The 21,889-nt window shown below is 36.3% G+C and overlaps 1 protein-coding gene across 1 annotated transcript in view; it reads right to left on the bottom strand.

Annotated features, from left to right (window-relative positions):
• Window positions 1-21,889, bottom strand: part of mEFG1 (mitochondrial translation elongation factor G 1) — a 206,466-nt gene that overhangs the window by 69,203 nt on the left and 115,374 nt on the right. Inside the window, exon 12 of the mRNA XM_090411581.1 lies at window positions 13,434-13,481. Within this exon, the coding sequence (XP_090267707.1) occupies window positions 13,434-13,481 (48 nt within the window). The remainder of the gene's footprint in view (window positions 1-13,433; window positions 13,482-21,889) is intronic.

Below are 21,889 nucleotides of genomic sequence, written 5' to 3' on the forward strand. Positions count from 1 at the left end.
GCAAGGATAGAAAAATTTGAACTCCATGGTGGATACAGGAAGTTAAAGAGGCAGTGAAGGAAAAGAAGAAAGCATATCAAAAGTTCCTGGCAAATAAGTCAGCTTGTGCTCTTAGAGAATACAGAGACAAATGTAAGAAAGCTAAAAAGTGTGTAAAAGTAGCTAAAGAAAAGTGATGGGAGGACTTTGGCAAGAACATAGAAAATAAATATCAAGAAGGTGGCAAAATATTCTGGAGGTTGTTGAAGAAGCTTAGGAATGGAGGAAAGAGTGCTGTAAAAGGAGTTAGAGAAGATAAAGGTGACATGAAAACTGGAGAAAAAGATATACTTGAAGTATGGAGTAATTACTTTGAAAATTTGCTAAATGAAACAAAAAGCACAGTGATAAAAAACACTGACCAGGCATGCAGTCAGGAATACATATCCATACTTGAAGTAGAAAAAGCCAACAAAGGCTTGAAATGTGGAAAGGCAGGAGGAATAGATGATCGACCAGAAATGCTGAAGTATGGTGGTATAAAAGTCTTACAGTGACTGCACTGCATAGTTCAGAATGCTTGGACAGAGGGACGAATTCCAGACGATTGGAGTAGAGCTCTCATAGTACCCATATATAAAAAAGAGAAATAAAACTGAGTGTGAGAATTACAGAGGTATATCCCTGCTGAGTGTTCCTGGCAAGATCTATGAAAGTATACTTGAGAAACGGTTGAGAAGAATTGTGGAAGAAAAGTTTGGTGAAGAAAAAGCTGGATTCAGGTCAAATAGAGACTGTCAGGATCAGATCTTCACTTTACGACAAATAGTGGAGAAATCATGGGAATATAACAAAGATCTGTATTTAAGTTTTGTCGATTTGGAAAAGGCATATGACAAGGTGCCAAGAGAGAAGCTATTCAATACACTACACTTGTATGGTGTCAATGGGGTATTATATCAAGCAATACTTAGTCTTTATTTGAGTTGTAAGTCAGCAGTGTTAGAATTGAAGGAAGTACAGGAAGATGGTTTAATGTTAAAACTGGTGTGAGACAAGGATGTACATTATCCCCTCTGTTATTCATTATCTATATAATATGGGTCACATTATGAAGGAAAGTGGTATTAAACATGATATCAAAATTGGAGATGTTAATGTCAGCTCTTAGCTTTATGCGGTCGATGTTATACTTCTAAATAAATTCGCTACAAGTTTGCAAGATTCTCTGACTGAATTGAATAACTGTTGTAATAGTTATGAAGGTCAGCATTAAAAAGACAATGAAAATAGGTAGAATCATTGAAAATGTCAACTGTGTTGTGAACGGAGAATCTGTGGAACAAGTAAAACATTTCAGCTACTTAGGCACGATTTTTAGTGAAGATGGTAAATTAAATATAGAAATAGACAACAGAATCAACAAAGCTGGTATGGTAGGAAGTCAATTGAATAAATCCATATGGAATAAGAGAGAAATTAGTCAGAACACTAAATTAGCTGTATACAAGACAGTGTTCAAACCAGTTTTAACTTATGGATCTGATAGCTGGGTCAGAAGTAAAACACTTGACCAAAGACTAGAGACCATAGATATGATAGTCCTGAGAAAGATTAGAGGCATGAACAGATGGCATTAATGGCAATATTATATTAAAAATGAGGATATTAGGAAAGAACTTGACATTGTCAGCATCCAGGAATGCATTAGCACAGCTAATCTCAGGTGGTATGGGCACTTAAACAGAATGGGCGAGGAAAGATTAGCAAAAGAAGTGTTCTCTGCCAAGTTGGCAGGAAAACGATCCAGAGGAAGACCAAGATATAGGTGGATCGATACGTTACAAAGTGCCTTAGATGATAGAAATATAAGATCTGGTAATGTTGGAGTGTCTTGCCAAGTAACAGACTGATTTGGAGGAAAATTGTAGATAGGAAATTAGTAATGATGTAAATTTTTCATGTAGTACTATCATATTCTGTACCCCTTGAGTGTACATGGCAGGAATTTGATGATGACGATGATGGTGGTAAAGTGCAACTTCAGTAATTCAAAGGTTTCAATTAATGGTACATTTGTGAATAGTGAGGTGATATCAAAACTCACCATTATGTCTGAACTTTCTAAGGTATGGTTTTCTAAAATACTTTTTTTAGGTGGGTACAATTTTTAACAAAAGAGGAAGAATCGTTTGTGAGAGTGGCTAGTAGTTGGCTAAATGTCTAGCAAGTTAATATATGGGACTGTTTATGCTATCCACAATAGTACGTAAGGGTGTACCTTGTTTGTGAATTTTTCCTGCTACATATATACTGGGTGTTTTATATCCCAATATATATATCTCTAGATACTCGATGGATATTATAAATCTATAATATAATCTTGATCTATTATAGAATTATAGATTAGGATCCCATGAACTCTACAAAAGAATAAGGTGTGCAAATTATTGAAAAAAATCACTTCCTGCTCTAAAGAAAGAGTTAACAAACTCCTGCCCTTCCACGTTAAAACACCTTCTTGGTCAATGGCTATAATCCCCACAAGATAGACAAAATACTTAATGCTTCCCAGAACCCCCCCCCCCCCCCCCCGCACTGTCTACCATCCCATACATTAAATGTACATTTGAAAAGATATCTAGAGTGCTTAATAAACATCAATTATGCACTCTATTTAAACCATATGTGAAATTGACAACTCTCATCTGTTCACCCAAGAACAGAATCTCTTCTTTATAACATCCAGGAGTCTATGAAGTGCCCTGTTCATGTGATCAAATTTACTATGGACTGGACAGACAGGAAGTACTATGGACATTTGCCTCAGTGAACATGAAATACTTTTGGCACTATGGCAAGTCATGTCTAGCAATCTGTGGCCTATCAGTGACAAATTCTGAAGAAAACATTGATTCAGCTATGTAGTGAAGTTGTCTGCAAGGGATAGAACATCAAAAACAACATGGTGGACAACAGAACAGGACTGCTTGTTTATGTTGAGATGGATGTGATGGGATGAGTCCTCAGTCCTGAAGATATTTTCAGGAGCAAACTTTGTTTGCTTACACTTGGATAAAGGATTAAACTAAATTTATTATAGTCTAACCAAGTGCAAAATAAACCTCCAATATTTCTTTCTCTGTTACAGACAACCCATTCACACAGATACATACATACATACATCCCCCCCCCCCATTCTCAACAATATGAAGACATCAAAACTTCAAACTGTTTCATTTTTTCTTCAATAATGTTTGTATAGTCAAGTATACAGTTTATCTTTCTAAACTGCTCAACTTTCAAATCGCTCATTTCCAATTTCAAATCCTCTGTGCACCCTTATATCCTGAACTAGCATGAAAATATCACTATCAATAATGACATAGTAAATCAGGCTTTTCTTATTTCTTGTGTCTTCTCTCCACATGACCTTGTGGACATTTTTATGTTAGTATGTCATGTTACTAATGACTAGTCCATATCCTGAGCAAAAATCCAGCAGATACTCGTCATTATTAGCTTTGCCCTCTTCCAAATATTCCTCCATTTCTTCTTCTTCTTTAAGAGAAGGAATAAGTGGAGGAATTTCTGCATTTTGAAGTTGTACTCCTTCCTTACTCTGTATCATTATTGTCTGAATATAATCTATACTTATTTAGTTCAATCTCACCTGTTTGTCTTCTTTGTCTAAGTTATACCAAGTATTTCCATGTAGTACTTTTCCAGTTCTTCTGCAAGCTTGATTTCCCATCCATTAATACTCCTTATATTAATATTTCCTATCTTTAATGCTTTTAATGTTGGGTTTGTTCCTCTTTTTGATGTTGACTTGGAGTTTGAGTAACTGACTTTTCACTGTTTGCCTCAATTCCCAACAAAAACAGAAAGAACCTTATTTAGCTGGACAATGCCACAGTTGTAATGAAATTTCGACCTGTTGTATTATCATGTATATTTCCAGTTTAAGCTAATAAAGAGTAACATTTAGTCCAAATTACCAGCCCATCCTTGTTGGTTCAGTGCTCAGCGAACACCCTAACCAGTCTTCAGCTTCACGTGGTGAAGCCGAGGACTGGACATTAGTTCATAAGTCCCACGGTAGTTCTCAGCATTCCTTAAAGGCAACGTGGAGGTTTCCTCCCAGTTACCTGGCCTTGACCTTTAAGCGACCCCCCCCATCTTTCTTTTATGCCTCTAATACAGTTTAAGAGTTGCAAGTAAATTATTAACATATCCACAACTTATTTTGAAAGGTCAAAGCAAGAAATTCACATAATTTCCAATTAGAAGCCATGCTTTCTGGTTCCTTGACACTACTGGTTGTGATTTTGGTTCAAGCCTGCTTACCTCTTTTGAACACATACCTTTTCTGCAATGCATCACCATCACCCACAGAAAAATCAATCACCTTGTTTCTACCCCAAATTCTTGCATTAGTGATATTGGTAAATCTACTTCTATCATTTAAATTCTACAACATATCATGTCTCCTCTGATTTTTATCCAGAAAGAGATGAGGTATCCTGTCCAAACTGATATCAGTCTTCTGGTCCTGATGACATTTTTCTGATTGTCAATTTTTTATTGCTGCCTTTTTTTTTTTTTTTTGTACTTGCCTATTCCAGTGGTATTTATCCTTTTATCCTACAGCTTGGAAATTAGTTCCTGTTCAACCTATTCCATTGCCTCTAGCTTCAATTTTTCTAAATTGAAGATAGAGGCAAAGCTAACTAGTAATGGAGAAAACCATTACTAGTCAGTTTCTGTGATACCTGGAAACCTCTCAACTAATAAATGATAACCAGCATAGATTCTGCACTATCAAAGAGATTTTACTTATGTGACCCATCTTTGGACAAATGGTATAGAAGAGTTTGAAAACTCTAATAGTTGATCTTGACATCTTGAATGCATCTGACCATTGGATACAAAGGCCTATTAGGCAAGTTCCAATCTTATGGTCTGTTTTCTGCAACTGGACTGTTTGTTTTCTCTTTGGATGCACCTCATATGCAATAGTGGATGAATCTTCATCCTCAAACTTTGAAATTTATCCTAGGACACCAGGACTGTTCTTTCATCTACTCTTAATGCTTGTATATCAATGGCTTCTCCAGCTGATTAAATATAACTCACAGTTTTGTCAGTGACAGAACACTGACCTTCAAGCCATTCTTGTTGGAGTTCTGATAACTTTGTTAGCTTCAATTATAGCAAAACTCAATCCTGTTTTGATAAACCAAAATATGATAAACCAAGATGTTTCAATCTTGGTACATAAACTAAGATTGGAACATCTTGGTTTATTTTAATCTTCGCTCTTCTTTGGCATAAATATATCACAAGTATTGCTTCTTAAACATCCAAGAAATTATATTTCCTCTTTTATTTAGAGCATAAGTTTCCCCGTGGAAGAGGAAAAAAAAAAGGGGCTCTCTTGCCTTCTTGGATACTTTAGTTACAAGGTAAGCAGATGGGTCCCGCATATGTTTAGTTTGCCATAAGCCCATACATACACATACACAGATACCTATATGGCACTTCACACTGCCATTTTGCTCAGAAACTTGTAACTTTCAAAACTTTAGCTCCTGGAGCAGAGCAAATTTCATCCTCAGCACCAGCACTGCAGCTGGAATGACAGGCTCTGCTCACATCATTCCAAAATTCTTAAAAAGAACACCCCCCCCCCTCCACTCCAAACTAAACTATATATATACACACTATATCTTTACCCTACATCAAACATAACAGATAACTCTTGAAAACAACACCAAATCAAAATAGTATACCAACCTCTAAACAAAATATCTACCTGCCTAAGACAAATCAAGGATCGCCTAGACACCCCAATCTCCTTCCCAGTTGTCTAAAAGCATCCCTTGCCAGTATGGAACTCAATATTTTGGACAACAAAACAAACTACTTTGGGTCAGGAAAAGGAACACAAACAGTCTTTGTTATCCAGGTCATTTTGGTTTGTGTCTTCAATGAGTGTGTAGTGTTAAATTGCATCTGATAATGCTAGCTTAAATTAGAGACACATCTGCTTGTAAATAATTAAATTTAGCAAGTAAATTATCATTTGCATTCCACGTCTATGTGGTTTTCTGTTTCAGAAACTTCAACATAAATAATAGCAACAACCACAGAAATGTGAACATAGAAATAAACAAGATGTTTGGTTGAAAAATGACTATGGGAACACTAGTCTTATATCAACCACAATAAATCTGAAAATTCAGGCCTGGAACACTATGAGGTGGACACTACCCATAGTATCCTCTGGTCAATACTTGTCTTTTTCATCAGTGTTGGTTTAAGTTTCAGCAGATGTTTAAAGAGAGGTCTGAAGAACTTGTATACTTCCCAAACTTAAATCAGAATGGCAGTATATCCATTACCAAGATTTGAAAGAGCCACAATCTTCATAAATGGCAAACAATAGGGTGGCATCTCACTCTTTTATTTTTTATTCATAATCAGCAAATTCCTGATATATACCCTCAGGGGATGTACAGGATAATTATGATGGTACTAAATGAAAAAGTTACACCATTACAAACTTCCGATTAAAATTTTCCCTCCAAATTAATCTGTTACATCTTAGTCTTCTTCTGGGTCTTTTCCCTGCAAACCTGGCAAAGAACATGTGTTTTGTCAATCTTTCCTCTCCCATTCTGTTTAAATGACCATACCATCTGAGATTAACTCTGCTAACACATTCCTGAATGCTAACAATGGCAAGTCCTCTCCTAACATCCTTGTTTTTAAAGTGATACTGCTAATGATGCCATCTGTTGAATCCACTAATTTTTCTCAGAACTCTTATATCTTTGGTCTCCAGTCTTTGATGAATGTTTTATTTCTAACTCAGCTCTCAGATCCATAAATTAAAATTGGTTTGAACACAGTCTTGTATACAGCTAATTTAGAGTTTTGACTAATTATCATCATCATCATTATTACGTGACACCTCCAAGAAGTCCAAAGACTCATCAAGGGAGGGCACCTACTTTACAACTCTCCATCTCTCAATCCACCAACTACAGCAAACCGCATCATCTATACCAAGTATTTTCACAGACAATCACAAACATCCATGCTCATAGCGGGATTTGATCGCGCAGCCTTTTGGCTAGATGGTGGATGTGCTAATCATTCAGCCAATCAGGCCAGCTAATTTCTTTCTTATTCCATATAAATTTATTCAACTGACTCCCAACCACACCAGCTTTGCTAATATTATTGTCTGCTTCCATATTAATTTGCCATCTTGACTAAAAATTGTGTCTAGATAGCTGAAATGTTTTTTTTGTTCTATAGGTTCACCATTCAGTACATGGTTGAGGTTTTCAATGTTTGCCTATTTTCATTGTATTTGTATTTTTATTTATATATACGAAACTTTATGCAGGTGTTTACATAGAAGTAAACACCTGCATAAAGGAAAGAGCTAAATCAAGTTTCACATATCAGATTTAATACCATTTCCTTCATAATATCATCCACATAGATAACGAATAACAGTGGAGATAATGCGCACTCTTGTCACGCAAATAATTCAACATCAAACCACTTCCTTGTACTTCCTTCTAATTGCTGACTTACAACTTAAATAGAGCCTATGTATTGCTTGATATAATGTCCCATATAAACCATATAACTGTAGTGTTTTGAAGAGCTTTCCTCTTGGTAACTTGTCATATTCCTCTTCCAGATCAACAAAACTTAAATACAAATCCTTGTTATATTCTGAAGATTTCTCAACTATTTGTCTTAAAGGGAAAATATGATCCTGATTTCATACAGAGCCTCAGCTACTGGGCAGGTCTGCAGGTGTTGGATAGCAGAAACGGCTTGCAGATATGTAAGCCAGTTGCAATGAGGGGAAACCTGAGCAGCCCAGAACCGAGGTGGTAGTGCTAATAGAGCACTAGCAAACACTGTAACATGGTCAGGTCATCATATAATGGTCTTACCGCATCTTCCATCGTGCGAGTTACCGAGGAACGCGTTCAGGTTTTAGGCAGAGGGACCCATTCGAAAAATATGTTACAGTCTTCCTTAGACACCATTCCTCAGCACTCTTCTAGAGGAAACTCTATCAATGGACCCACTACCTGTTTGGGAAGGTGTTTAGGGGCAGTGCAAAGAAATGGTTCTGCAAAAAGATGGAAATGGCAATGACAACGGCACCAGGCTATGGCTTTAGGCAACTGAAACATATTTTCTCTGGCAGGGAAGGAAAAGGAACTGGTCGAGGAAGCCAAGCGCTGCCAATTAGATTTAGCCAAGCTTTCCTCGACCAAGAGGCTCTGGAACTGTCGACCTGGATGAAGGGTGAAAGCCCGACAATATCTGCTCAGGAGGGTGTGGGGATACTCACAAGCCCCTGGCTGTCAGACTGTGTTGTTGAGTGGATCCCATTGTGGGGGGATGTGTGTGTGTGTGTGTATGTGTTAAGGCTCCAGATGAAAAGAGGCTCCGTATGAAGAGAGGGACAGAGCTGTCAACTGACCACCACCTTGTTGTCTGCACTCTACAGTTACAGAAACCAAATGCTACCATTAATGCCGGTAGATCTAAGCAGCTATACTGCATGAAATGGGAGGCATTGGAAAATGAAATTTACAGATAATATCTCCTCCAGGTTCAAAGAGATTTCCAGACATACTTCAGTTGTTGAGGAGGAGGAATGGGAGCTGTTCAGAACAGCTGCCACTGCCTCTGCACTCTCATGCTGTGGCAAAAAAGCGGCTCGGCATGGCGATGGGCAGTGAGAAAATGACACCTTGGTGGAACCAAGAGGTCCAAAAAGCTGTCTGGGCAAAAAAGGAGGCCTACCTAACATGGCTTAGGGTTGCGTCAGTCACCCGAGATGCGTTTCCGATACACTGAGGTGAGAAAAGCTGCTGCTTTTCATGCCTCACTTGGCTTGCACCACAGCAAAGTTGTGGTTTTTCATCCAGAGCCTTATCACACATATAGCATTGGGAATCCTTTGAAGAAAGATTAGACTCATTCTATGCAAATGCAAACAAGGTATTCTGGCAGACCATCCGCCACCTTTGAGGGAGGAAATCATGCACAGCAAGGGCAATTAAGGCCTCTGATGGTGAACTTTTAACAATTGAGAAGGATATCCTCTACAGATGGAGCGAATACTTTGAGAGCCTTCTTAACCCAGGTGGCCTGGAAGCTGTGGACATCCAAGAGGTGCAGATCTGGGTAATGACTGGTCTCACAGCATTTAGCAATAAAATCGCTAAAATCAGGCAGGTCTACTGGTGATGATGAAATTCGGCCTGAAATGCTAAAAGCCTTGGATCGAGATGGTGTTCTCTGGCTGACTCGAATGTGTCAGGCTGCTTGGATATCTGGACGAGCACCAAAGCAGTGGCAGATAGGCATAGTAATACCTGTCTTCAAGAAGGGGGACCAGAGAGATTGCAGCAACTACCGTGGCATCTCTCTCTCTCTCTCTCTGCTCAGCCTGCCTGGAAAAGTATATGCTAGGTGCTTGGAAAGAAGGTGCAGGAGCATAGCTGAGTCAAAGTTCCAAAAAGAACAATGTGGCTTTTGTCCTGGTAGAAGCACAACTGACCAAATCTTCACTTTAAGGCAAGTCTTTGAGAAATCTTGGAAATATGCCAAGAATGTCTACACATGTTTTGTGGACTTGGAGAAGACATATGACCGAGTTCCTCGGGATAAACTTTGGCAAGTAGTACAGGAGTATGGAGTGGATGGCCAACAATTAGCTGCCATCAAGTCCCTGTATGAATGCCCAGAGTTTTGTGTCCAGCACAAAGTCTGAACCTTTCACAGTCTCCGTTGGTCTCTGCCAAGTGTTCTGTCATCCCTCCGTTTCATAATATTTATGGACTAGATTGATAGGCATGGCCGAGGCAGTGAGTGTGTCAGAACTGGAAGATGTAGCACTGAATGTCAGCTTTTTTGCAGATGACCTAATTCTTGCTGGATAGATTATATTCAAAACTTTGGGTGGACACGTCTGGGAGTCCCACAAGAACACCTGAGCTTGGTGGCGGAGGATCGTGACCACTGGAAGTCCCTCTTGCAGCTGCTCCCCCCCCCCCCCCCCCACACAACCCAATTAGGAAAGGTGGGCCTTGAAGATGGATGGATGGTTGATCCTGATAACCTCTATTTGGCCTGAATCCAGCTTGTTCTTCACCAAGCTTACCTTCAACAACTGTTCTTAGCTGTTTCTCTACTTGCATAAATACTTACCATGAACATTCAATAGAGAAATAACTCTAATTCTCACATTCAATTTTATTTACCTGTTTATAGGTGGGTACTATGAGAGCTCTGCTCCAATCATCTGGAATTTGATCCTCTGATATGACCTTCTGAATTATGCAATGCAGCCATTGTAAAACATTTATACTTCCATATTTGAGCATTTCTGGTCAAATGTTATTTATTCCAGCTGCCTTTCCACATTTCATTTTTAATGACTTTATCTACTTAAAGAATGAATATGTTTTCATGACTGTGCTGAGCTTTCTACCACCGTGCTGAAACCGCTTGTTTCATTTAGCAGTCTTTCAAAGTAATTACTCCAAACATCTAGAATATCTTTATCTTCAGTTTTCATGTCACCTTTTTATCATCTCTGTTTTCTTTTACAGTACTTTTTCTTTGATTTCTAAACTTTTTCAATAGTCTCCAGAATATTTTGCCACCTTCCTAATATTTATTTTCTGTGTTTATACCAAAGTTTTCCCATTACTTCTGTTTAGCTAGTTTTACACAGTGCTTATCTTTCTTACATACTTCTCCGTCTTCTCTAAGAGAACAAGCTGACTTACTTGCCAGGAATTTTCAATACACATTCTTCTTTTCCTTGACTGCCTTTAACTTTCTGAGTCTAACACAGAGTTCAGATTTTTCTATCCTTGCAGACCTCACCACAAGCCTCTCCAGCTGAATGAATGTTTTCTTCAGGGCTTGCCAATGAATCTCCAAGGTTTGTTTCTTGTTTTCAAACTCTTTCATTTTTTTTTTTTTTTCAATGATGTTTATGTCTCTGAAGCTGCTCAGCTTTGATTCATTTTAAAACTTTCGTGCACACTCTTCTTTTCAATATGAAATTCAATTTTATCCTGCTCAAAACTAAATAGTGATCACTTCCAATTTCAAATCCTTTGTATACTCTTGTGTCCTGAACTAATGGGAAAACATTGCTACCAAATTATAACATAGTCAATGAAACTTTTATTATTTCTAGCATCTTCTCTCCCATGTGTATTTGTGTATATTTTTATGCTGGAACATGATGTTAATAATAGCTGCTTCATATCCTGAACAGAAATCCAGATGGCATTTACCATTATTATTAGCTAATAATGGTAAATTATTAGCTAATAATAATTTTTCCAAAACATTTTTATATGTCTGGTAATCATTTCCTACTCTGCTGTTTAGATCTCCAACAAGAACCAACTTTTTTTTTTTTTTTTTTTTTTTTGTGGAGCTGCCTTCTCTAATGACTCAAAAAATTCCTCCACTTCTTACTTTGTAGGAGTTCCTGTGGGACCATAAATCTCATTGTCCAGTTTCCCATTCTGATATTTGCCAATTACTCTACTTGATTAATGCCTGACATTCAAGAACGTTATCCTCTATTCAGTGTTGAATACTTTAGCTACTCCTTCTTTTCCCTGACTGTTATTGCCTGAATATAACATTTTGTATTTGTTGCTTAGAAAGGTCTCACCTTTTTTTTTGTCTTCTTTGTTTCAGTCACACCTATTATGCTAATTTGGTACTTATCCAATTTTTGTGCTAGCTCTATTTCTTTTCAATTGATGCTGCTTACATTGATAGTACCAATCTTGAACTCTGCTGGTGTCGAGTTGGGATGTGTTCCAGGATTTGTTCCAGTAATTGACTGTGCCGTTCGCCCCGATTTCCTGATGAAAACAGTGGTGGCCTTGTTTAACCGGGTGGTTAAACAACAGCCCCAGCAGGCATGAAATTCTGTCATATTGTATCATCATTTTACATTGTAGTTTAAACTAATAAGAATGCAGTTTGGTCTTCTAAATCCCAAATTTCCAGTGCATCTTTGTTTATTTAGTATTCAGGCATATACCTAAGAGGGTGTGCCACAAGAATATGAGGACTCGATATTAGATCAGAAGCTCCGGTTGGTTCTCTGCATTCTTTAAAAGGATAAATAGAGGTTTCCTCCCAATTATACAGCTTTGACCCTTAAGCACCCTCTTTTTTATTGAATTATTTTAATTATATATTTTCATTATTTTAATGTATTTCAAGCTAATTTATTTTTAGTTTTTTGTAATTTCATCTTAGTTTGTAGCTATCCACATGGTGACACTTCATTATGCAACTCAGAAAAGCAATAACATTCCTTGTTCTAGCTTTATCTTGTAATTATTTTTGTGCACTGATGGCATGTTATTTCAAGTCAAAATATTTGCAATAATAAAATTATTATTTTTCTTGTGACTGTGCATTTCTAATAATTGTTACAATATCACAAGTACCATTAAAAACTTGTTTACTTTGTTACTGAGGCAGAAAAACTTTCTACAACTATTATTGAATACACATCTGGAAGTTGCTCCTAAGAGCTATCTAAAAATCCTAGACTGAGAAGATAAAAGGATGATTAATTATGGTTCATTTACTGCTGCTAGTACTTTCTACAGATATTTCCTTGGTCACTGTTCATCAAAAAATGTTATTGTTAATTCTCCTACTCTATCCTCTAAATCTGTTATAACATGTAGCAGCCACTCAGTACCACTTCAGATTAACATGAAATTCAGAGAAATTTTCTTTTTCCTTTGTATTCACTCTGATGTTTTCTTCTGGAATAGCCTTTCCCTATGTATTTCTTAAAGAGTGCAATCTGGAGGTCTTCAAATCCAAAGTTAAAAAGTTTCTTTCACTTTAAATTTCTGTTCTTTCATGATAATAATGTATTACTGATTGAATACTATCCAGTGTGAGATTAACACAAAAAAGAAATTCTAATCCCCTTGCCATGATATTTGGTTTGTACTCATATTCTGTTCTTGAAAAACAAAAAATAAAATAAAATAAAAAATGGAGATGTCCATATATGTTCTGAAATACAGTGTATATATGATCATCTTCTGATATATAATCAGTTCTTTAGGTGTTTATTTTGATATTTTATTAAAGTCAATATGCATATCTGTTTATGTATTTCATTAACTTAACAATGAATTAATATTATAATTTGCAATAAATAGGCAGTCCAGTTCACAGATTCAATAGATCATTTTGAACATTTTTCAGAGAACAAAAGTTCTATCTACCAGTTAAAAAAAAAATCACAAATTTTCACTAATCACTTGTATAAAAAGCGTATACTAGGAAGCAGAATTCTTATGATAAAGTGAAGCACTTAAAATAGCAGTACTTACTTGAGCATAAATTTCAAGATGGAGCTCTCCCATGCCTGAAGCAAGAGTCTATAGTAGTTAAAAAAAAAAAAAAAAAAAAAAAAAAAAAAAAAAAAAAAAAAAACAAGAAGTACTGTAATAAATTTTACAGCAGAAATCTTAATTTCTGTTATAATTAATGAAGAAACACAATTTATGTATGTTTAGAAAATTAGAACTCAAAATTAACTGAAAAGTTACCTATGATCTATTTCCATTCTTCTTTTGCAGCTGATTCATCCTCCTTTATCATGGCTGGAGGTATATAATGAGTTCAATGCCCAGTATTTTTTTTTATGTAGTTAAAAGTTAAGTAAAGGTCAGAAAAATAAAATCTTATAAAAAAGGACCTAGGAAGATATATGTGAGCATATCACATCTAGTAGCATCAAATGCATTATGTTCAAAATATGAATCATAGATAAGTGAGGCAACAACTTGCATGCAGGTGACACTGCCAAATGTGATATGCTCACATATATAACTTCTCAGGACCTTTGTGTTGGAGGTGAAAGAGGGAAGAGCATACATTAAAAATAGAGTTTGCACACAGAATATCCTTGACATGGTCAAAGAGCCCAATCAGTTCACTGTTGTTGTAAATTAAAAGAGTGGAATGTGCAAAGTCATCAGTGTTTCATTAATGAATGAATGAATGATGTCAAAATGTTTATGAAGTACTGTGGTTAATCAATGAAAACAAGTTCCAAAGAGAATGTTATCAGAGTTAGTAATGTAAGGGCAACTTACCCTCTCATACCAATGGGCATCATATAGTTTTATAACAGGATTGCTTGGCCAAGTATCATAAATACTTACTTAAAATATGATTTATATATATATATATATATAGTTGTTATATGCCATCTAGTTGTTTTTGCCTTTTGGTGATCTTGTGAACATAGGCTGTCCAATTTCATTTTCAACCAACCAGTATTTCTTATTCTGGACCCTAATAAATCATGACTTTCAACCTCTATTTTACCTCTACCAATCATCAGTTCATCTAAATTGGCAGAGTCATCACTTTTGTTTTACTGATGTTTAAATCAAGTCCAGCTTTTTTTTACTTCCCCTCTTAACTAATGGAATCAACTACTCCAGATTCTTCTCAGTTTGTCATGAGGGCTTTATAATCTGCATATCTTCAATTGCTTATTCTTCTTCCTCCAATCTTAATTCCATCTGTTTTTTTTTTATATGTAAGTTAGTCATTCTCATAATATATTCACTATAAATATTAAAAGAGATAAGGTAACAATACAAACTGTACGTATCTGTGTGTTTTGTATAAATCACATGTGAATGAGATATTGTAGAACATACAACATGCTTCTGCCATGTATAGGCAAAAGTTATGGGAGAAGGATTACAATTACATTGTTTAAGAGTTAAAGTTGTTAGAGAACACTTAATGAAAAAGACTGTTACAAACAAAACAGAAGACTGGAATGAAAGAAAAAGAGGAGATGCAGGTTCAGTATGCCCGAGGATGGACTGAAAAAGTATGTTTAGTAGTAAATGCTACTTCTTGTAGTAACAGTTTTAGTGGAAAGCAGATGAATGCCAGTTCAGTAAAACATTGGTCAACTAAGTACATACTAAAGAGATCATCAAATTCTGATATGTATCCTCAAGGGATATACAGGATACTATAATTGTCCTACATGAAAAACATTATTACTAACTTGCGTTGACAATTTTCCTACATATTAGATTTACCAAGACTCCAATATTGCCACACCTTATATTTCATTCTTCTAAGGTATAGATGGCAAACCTATGGCTCGCATGCCAGAGGTGGCACGTCCAAGAATTTTGCTGGCACATCAATGATTTACATTGATATCCTTTCATATGCTTATAAATTATTCAACCTTTTTTTAATTGTTACAAGTTAAATTTTGTTTTACACCAGAGAGCAGCTATGAAGATGTACATATGATTGGTGCGTTATTAACAAAAGGTTGCGCGACCCACAACCTACAATTGTTGAGTTGAAATGCTAATTCTCTTCAACCGAATTCCATAACATGTGAAACTGTCATAACAACATTCACTATATATTTCTTGGTTTTAACACTTAGAGCTAAGCCACTTAGAGGGATTTTGCAATATGGTTGAAAACGAAATTAGTAAATTAATTGATGGGGAAATAGATTTAAATGAGGAAGAACTGGTACAATTAATAGATAACATCGAACCAAATGGCGCAGAAAATTCTGCCGAAGATTTTGATCATGATGAATCCGTTAAAGAATTCGGTTTAAAGAAATTAGCAGAAGGATTGGACTTGGAAAGAAAGTTAGGAAGTGATTTTACGGATAATAATCCCTCAATGGAGCGTTCCGGAAAATTACTGAGACAATTAGATATTTGTTTAGCTTCATATTATGAACTTAATAAATTTTTTACATAAAAAAACGCATTACATATTGTATGTAACTCACCAAAAAATAAAGTTCTCAGCATGAGATTAACACACTTATGATTCTGAATGTGCTTTCCTGGCATAAAACGAAGACAATTTTCAACAATAAATACTTTATGCAGTAAACAATTGACGCACATGCATGCCAAAGGATATTTCCCCTAATATAAATTAGCTGCTTTTAACTACATGCGCGATACGGACAGAAGCAAATTTAACAAAAATTAAATTTTGGGGTGCTTAAGGGTCAAAGTTGTATAACTGAGAGGAGACCTCCACATAGCCTTTAAAGGAATGCGGAGAACCGACCAGAGCTTCTGACCTAATGTCCAATCCTCACCTTCTCATGGTGCACCCTGTTCAGTATCTACTTGGACACTGAACGGACGAGGATGGGCTGGCAATTTAGGATTTAGCCGACCAAATTGTATTCTTATTGGTTAAACCAAAATATAGAATGATGGTACAACATAACAAAATTTCATGCCGGCTGGAGCGTCGCCCGGTTAAACAAGGCCCCCATTGTTTTCGCCAGGGAACCAGGGTGAACAGCGAAAAGTCAGCTACTGGAACAAATCTGAAAATAAACCCCAACTCAACATCACCAGAGTTAAAGATCGGTACTATCAACGTAAGAAGCCTGAATATCAAAGAAATGGAGCTAGCTGAGGAAGTAGATAAGTACCAGATCAACATAATAGGGGTGACTGAAACAAAAAAAGACCAAAACTGGTGAGATCTTTCTGAGCAATAAATACAAAATGTTATATTCAGGCAATGACAATCAAGGAAAAGAAGGAGTAGCCATAGTATTCAACACAAAATACGAGGCTAATCTTATTGAATGACAGTCAGTCTCAAGTAGAGTAATGTGGGCAAATATGAGAATGGGGAACTGGACAATAAGACTTATTTGTGCCTATGGTCGCACAGAAGGTTCTACTAAGGTAGAAGTGGAGGAATTTTTTGAGGCTTTAGAAAAAGCAACTGACACAATGAAAAATGAAAAGTTGGTCCTTGTTGGGGATCTAAATAGCAGAGTAGGAAATGATTGTGAGACATACAAAAATATTTTGGGAAAATTTGGAGAAAAGAGCAAAGCTAATAATAATGGCAAATATCTGTTAGATTTCTGCTCAGGAACATGGACTGGTTATTACTAACACCATGTTCCAACATAAAAATGTGCACAAATTCACATGGAGAGAAGAGGCAAGGAATAAGAAAAGTCTCATTGACTATGTTATTGTTGATAGTGATGTTTTCTCCCTGGTGCAGGACACCAGAGTGTACAGAGGATTTGAAATTGGAAGTGATCACTATTTAGTCATGAGCAGGATAAAATTGAATTTCATATTGAAAAGAATAACATATAAGCAAGTTTTAAAGCGAATAAAAGTTGAGCAGCTCTCAGATGTGAGCTGTAGACTAAAATACACAAAGATTATTGAAGGAAAAATGAAAGAGTTTGAGAACAGGAATCAAACCTTGGAGATTCATTGGCAAACTCTGAAGAAAACATTGATTGATTCTGCCAGAGAGGCATGTGGTGAGGTTGTTTGTAAGGATAAAAAAATCAGAACTCCCTGGTGGACAAAGGAGGCTAAAGAGGCAGTGAAGGAAAAGAAGAAAGCATACCAAAAGTTCCTGTCAAATAAGTCAGCTTGTGCTCTTAGAGAATATAGAGACAAATGCAAGAATGCTAAACACTGTGTAAAACTAGCTAAACAAAAGTCATGGGAGGACTTTGGCAAGAATATAGAAAATAAATATCAAGAAGGTGGCAAAATATTCTGGAGGTTGTTGAAGCTTAAGAATGGAGGAAAGAGTGCTATAAAAGGAATTAGAGATGATAAAGGTGACATGAAAACGGGAGAAAAAGATATCCTTGAAGTATGGAGTAATTACTTTGAAAAACTGCTAAATGAAACAAGCAGTGATGACAGCACAGTGGTAAAAAACACTGACCAGGCATGCAGTCAGGAATACATATCCATACTTGAAGTAGAAAAAGTCATCAAAGGCTTGAAATGTGGAAAGGCAGCAAAAGTAGATGATATTCGACCAGAAATGCTGAAGTATGGTGGTATAAGAGTCTTACAGTGGCTGCACTGCATAGTTCAGAAAGCCTGGACAGAGGGACGAATTCCTGATGATTGGAGTAGAGATCTCATAGTACCCATATATAAAAAGGGAAATAAAACAGAATGTAAGAATTAGAGAGGAATTTCCCTACTAAGTGTTCCAGGCAAGATTTATGCCAGTATACTTGAGAAACGGTTGAGAACAATTGTGGAAGAAAAGCTTGGTGAAGAACAAGCTGGATTCAGGCCAAATAGAGGCTGTCAGGATCAGATCTTCACTTTACGACAAATAGTCGAGAAAGCATGGGAATATAACAAAGATCTGTATTTAAGTTTTGTCGATCTGGAAAGAGGCATATGACAAGGTGCCAAGAGAGAAGCTATTCAATACGCTGCAGTTATATGGTGTCAATGGGACATTATATCAAGCAATACTTAGTCTTTGAGTTGTAAGTCAGCAGTTAGAATTGAAGGAAGTACAGGAAGATGGTTTAATGTTAAATCTGGTGTGAGACAAGGATGTACCCCCTCTGTTATTCATTATCTATATGGATCACATTATGAAGGAAAGTGGTATTAAACATGATATCGAAATTGGAGATGTTAATGTCAGCTCTTTGCTTTATGCGGATGATGTTATACTTCTAAATAAATCCGCTACATGTCTGCAAGATTCTCTGACTAAATTGAATAGCTCTTGTAATAGATATGGTATGAAGGTCAGCAATAAAAAGACAAAGACAATGAAAATAGGCAGAATCATTGAAAATGTCAACTGTGTTGTGAATGGAGTACCTGTGGAACAAGTAAAACATTTCAGCTATTTAGGCAAGATTTTTACTGAAGATGGTAAATTAAATATAGAAATAGACAACAGAATCAGCAAAGCTGGTATGGTGGGAAGTCAATTGAATAAATTCATATGGAATAAGAGAGAAATTAGTCGGAACACTAAATTAGCTGTATACAAGACAGTGTTCAAACCAGTTTTAACTTATGGATCTGAGAGCTGGGTCAGAAGTAAAACACTTGACCAAAGACTAGAGACTTCAGATATGAGTCCTGATAAAGATTATAGGCGTGAACAGATGGCATCAATGGCAGTATCATATTAAAAACGAGGATATTAGGAAAGAACTTGACATTGTCAGCAGCCAGGAATGCGTTAGCAGAGCTAATTTCAGGTGGTATGGTATGGTCACTTAAACAGAATGGGCGAGGAAAGATTAGCAAAACAAGTGTTCTCTGCCAGATTGGCAGGAAAACGACCGAGAAGAAGACCAAGATATAGGTGGATTGACGGTACAAAGTGCTTTAGACGATAGAAATATAAGAGCTGATAATATTGGAGTGTTGACAAGTAACAGACTGATTTGGAGGAAAATTGTAGATAGGAAATTAATAATGATGTAATTTTTTTCATGTAGTACTATCATATCCTATACGCCCCTTGAGGGTACATGGCAGGAATTTGATGATGATGATAAATTTTATTTTTAAGTCGCGCGGTGAACAATATATGAAAAGATAAAGGGTTGCTACAATTTGTAGACAGCGTTATATCGAAACCGCGTTGATCAAGGGTTACTACAACTTGTAGACTGCATTATATGAAACCGCATTATACGAGGGTTACCTGTATTATAAATAAATAAAGTTAGATTAAATTTTTCCTCTATTAAAAACTGTCCGGCACGTCAGCAACTCGATTTGTAAAATTTTGGCATGCGCACATAAAAGGTTCACCACCACTGTTCTAAGGCATTTCTAACTGTATCAATCTTGGCCTTCCTCTGGATCCTTATTCTGCATCTTTGCATCAAACACCTGTTTTGCAAATCTTTCCTCTCCCATTAAGTGACTATATAACCTGAAATAGCTCCTCACACATTCATGAATGCTAAGAATGCACAAGTTCCTAATATCTTCATTTTTAATATGATTCTGCCATTGATATCATCTATTCACTTCCCTATAAGTTTTACTTCTGAATTCTCAGATCCATAAGATAAAATTGGCTTCAACACTGTCTTGATTACTGTTAATTCATCATAAAATTCTTGATATGTACCCTCAGGGGGGTATACAAGATAATTATGATAGTACTACATGAAACAGTTACACCATTAATAACTTCCATCAACAATTTTCCTCCAAATTAATCTGTTATCTATCAAGACTCCAACGTTATCAGATTTTATATTTTTGTCTCCTAACGGACATTTTAATGTATCAATCCACCTGCATCTTGGGCTTCCTCTGGGTATTTTTCCTGCCAACCTGGCAAAGAACATTTCTTTTGCTAATCTTTGTTCTTTCATTCTGTTTATGTGACTATATCACCTTAGATTAGCTCTGCTAACACATTCCTGAATGTTAACAATGGCAAGTTCTGTCTATTATAATCATTTTTAATATGATACTGCCATTGATACCATTTGTTCACTCCACTAATTTTTCTCAGAACTTTCATATCTGTAGTCTCCAGTCTTTGATCAAGTGTTTCATTTCTAATCCAGCTCTCAGATTCATAAGTTAAAATTGGTTTGAACACTGCCTTGTATACAGCTAATTTAGTCTTCTGACTAATTTCTTTCTTATTCCATATAAATTTATTCAGCTCAATTCCTGCCAAACCAGCTTTACTAATTCTGTTGTCTATTTTCATATTTAATTTACCATCTTTACTAAATGCGGCACTTTACGGGTACAGCAGTAAACACATTACAAACATCTGCACTCGGATTGGTTTTTTCAGTGGCAGAGTACTGTGCTCCAGTTTGGCTCAACAGCTGCTGCACTAAACTAATTGATTGTCAGCTTAACACAACAATGTGACTTATCTCTGGAACCATAAAAACAACTCCTGTCTATTGGCTCCCAATGCTGAGTAACATAATACCACCAAACCTATGAAGATGTGATGCTCTACTACGAGAATATGATAAAATACTCAGAAATACTGAATTGTCTATACACAACAACATACTAGAGCTACAGCTCAATAGACTGAAATCAAGACCCCCCCCCCCCCTCCTCTGTGAATCTAAACATCTGAGAACGACTAACTATAATATCAAAGAACAATGGAAACAGGCATGGAACACAAATACTACTGCCCAACTCGAAACTTGGCTTGATAGGCATTGTCTCAACTTCCCAGGTATGGAATTGAGTCAAAAGACATGGATAACACTGAAAAGGATTCGTACCACCACGGATGATGTGCAAGCTTTCTGTACAAGTGGGGAAAAATTCCCTCACCGGAGTGTGACTGTAGGCACCCGAGTCAAGCAACTGAGTGCAGTCTTTGTGCGTATACGGGTCAAAGAAACGATTTCCTGGAGACAACAACACCTGCTATAGACTGGATGAGAGAACTCGATCTTAACTTATAAGTGTTTTGTTCATTGAAAGTGTAATTGTCTTCATTTTACCCCAACTGTTTGTCACTTACTTTTTACATACTTATATTGACTTGTGTACATGTACCTTTATAACTGCCTGTAGATTAGATTGCCATATGCTAAACAAATAAATAAATAAATACTAAATAGCTGAAACGTTTTGCTTGTTCTATAGGTTCACCATTCAAGATACAGTTGAGATTTTCAATGTTTCTGCGTATTTTCATTGTCTTGTCTTTTTATTGCTGATTTTTATACCTAACTGTTGTAGTAAGTTTCAATTTAGTCAGGGAATCTTGCACTTGTACTGGATGTATTCAGAACTAGAAGTAAAGAACTAAACCAATTTTAATAATCAGATTTAATATCCCTTTCCTTCATAATGTGATCCATATAGATAATGAGTAACAGTGGAGATAACGTACACTCTTGTCACACATCTGATTTTAAATCAAACCATGTTTCTGTACCTCCTGTAATTCACACTGTTGACTGCCTACTTAAATGTGTCTATTG

This window comes from Typopeltis vanoorti, chromosome 21 (genome assembly GCF_054136105.1).
Source record: "Typopeltis vanoorti isolate ZY-2024b chromosome 21, IOZ_Tvanoo_1.0, whole genome shotgun sequence".
In the NCBI taxonomy this organism is placed as follows: Eukaryota; Metazoa; Arthropoda; class Arachnida; order Uropygi; family Thelyphonidae; genus Typopeltis; species Typopeltis vanoorti.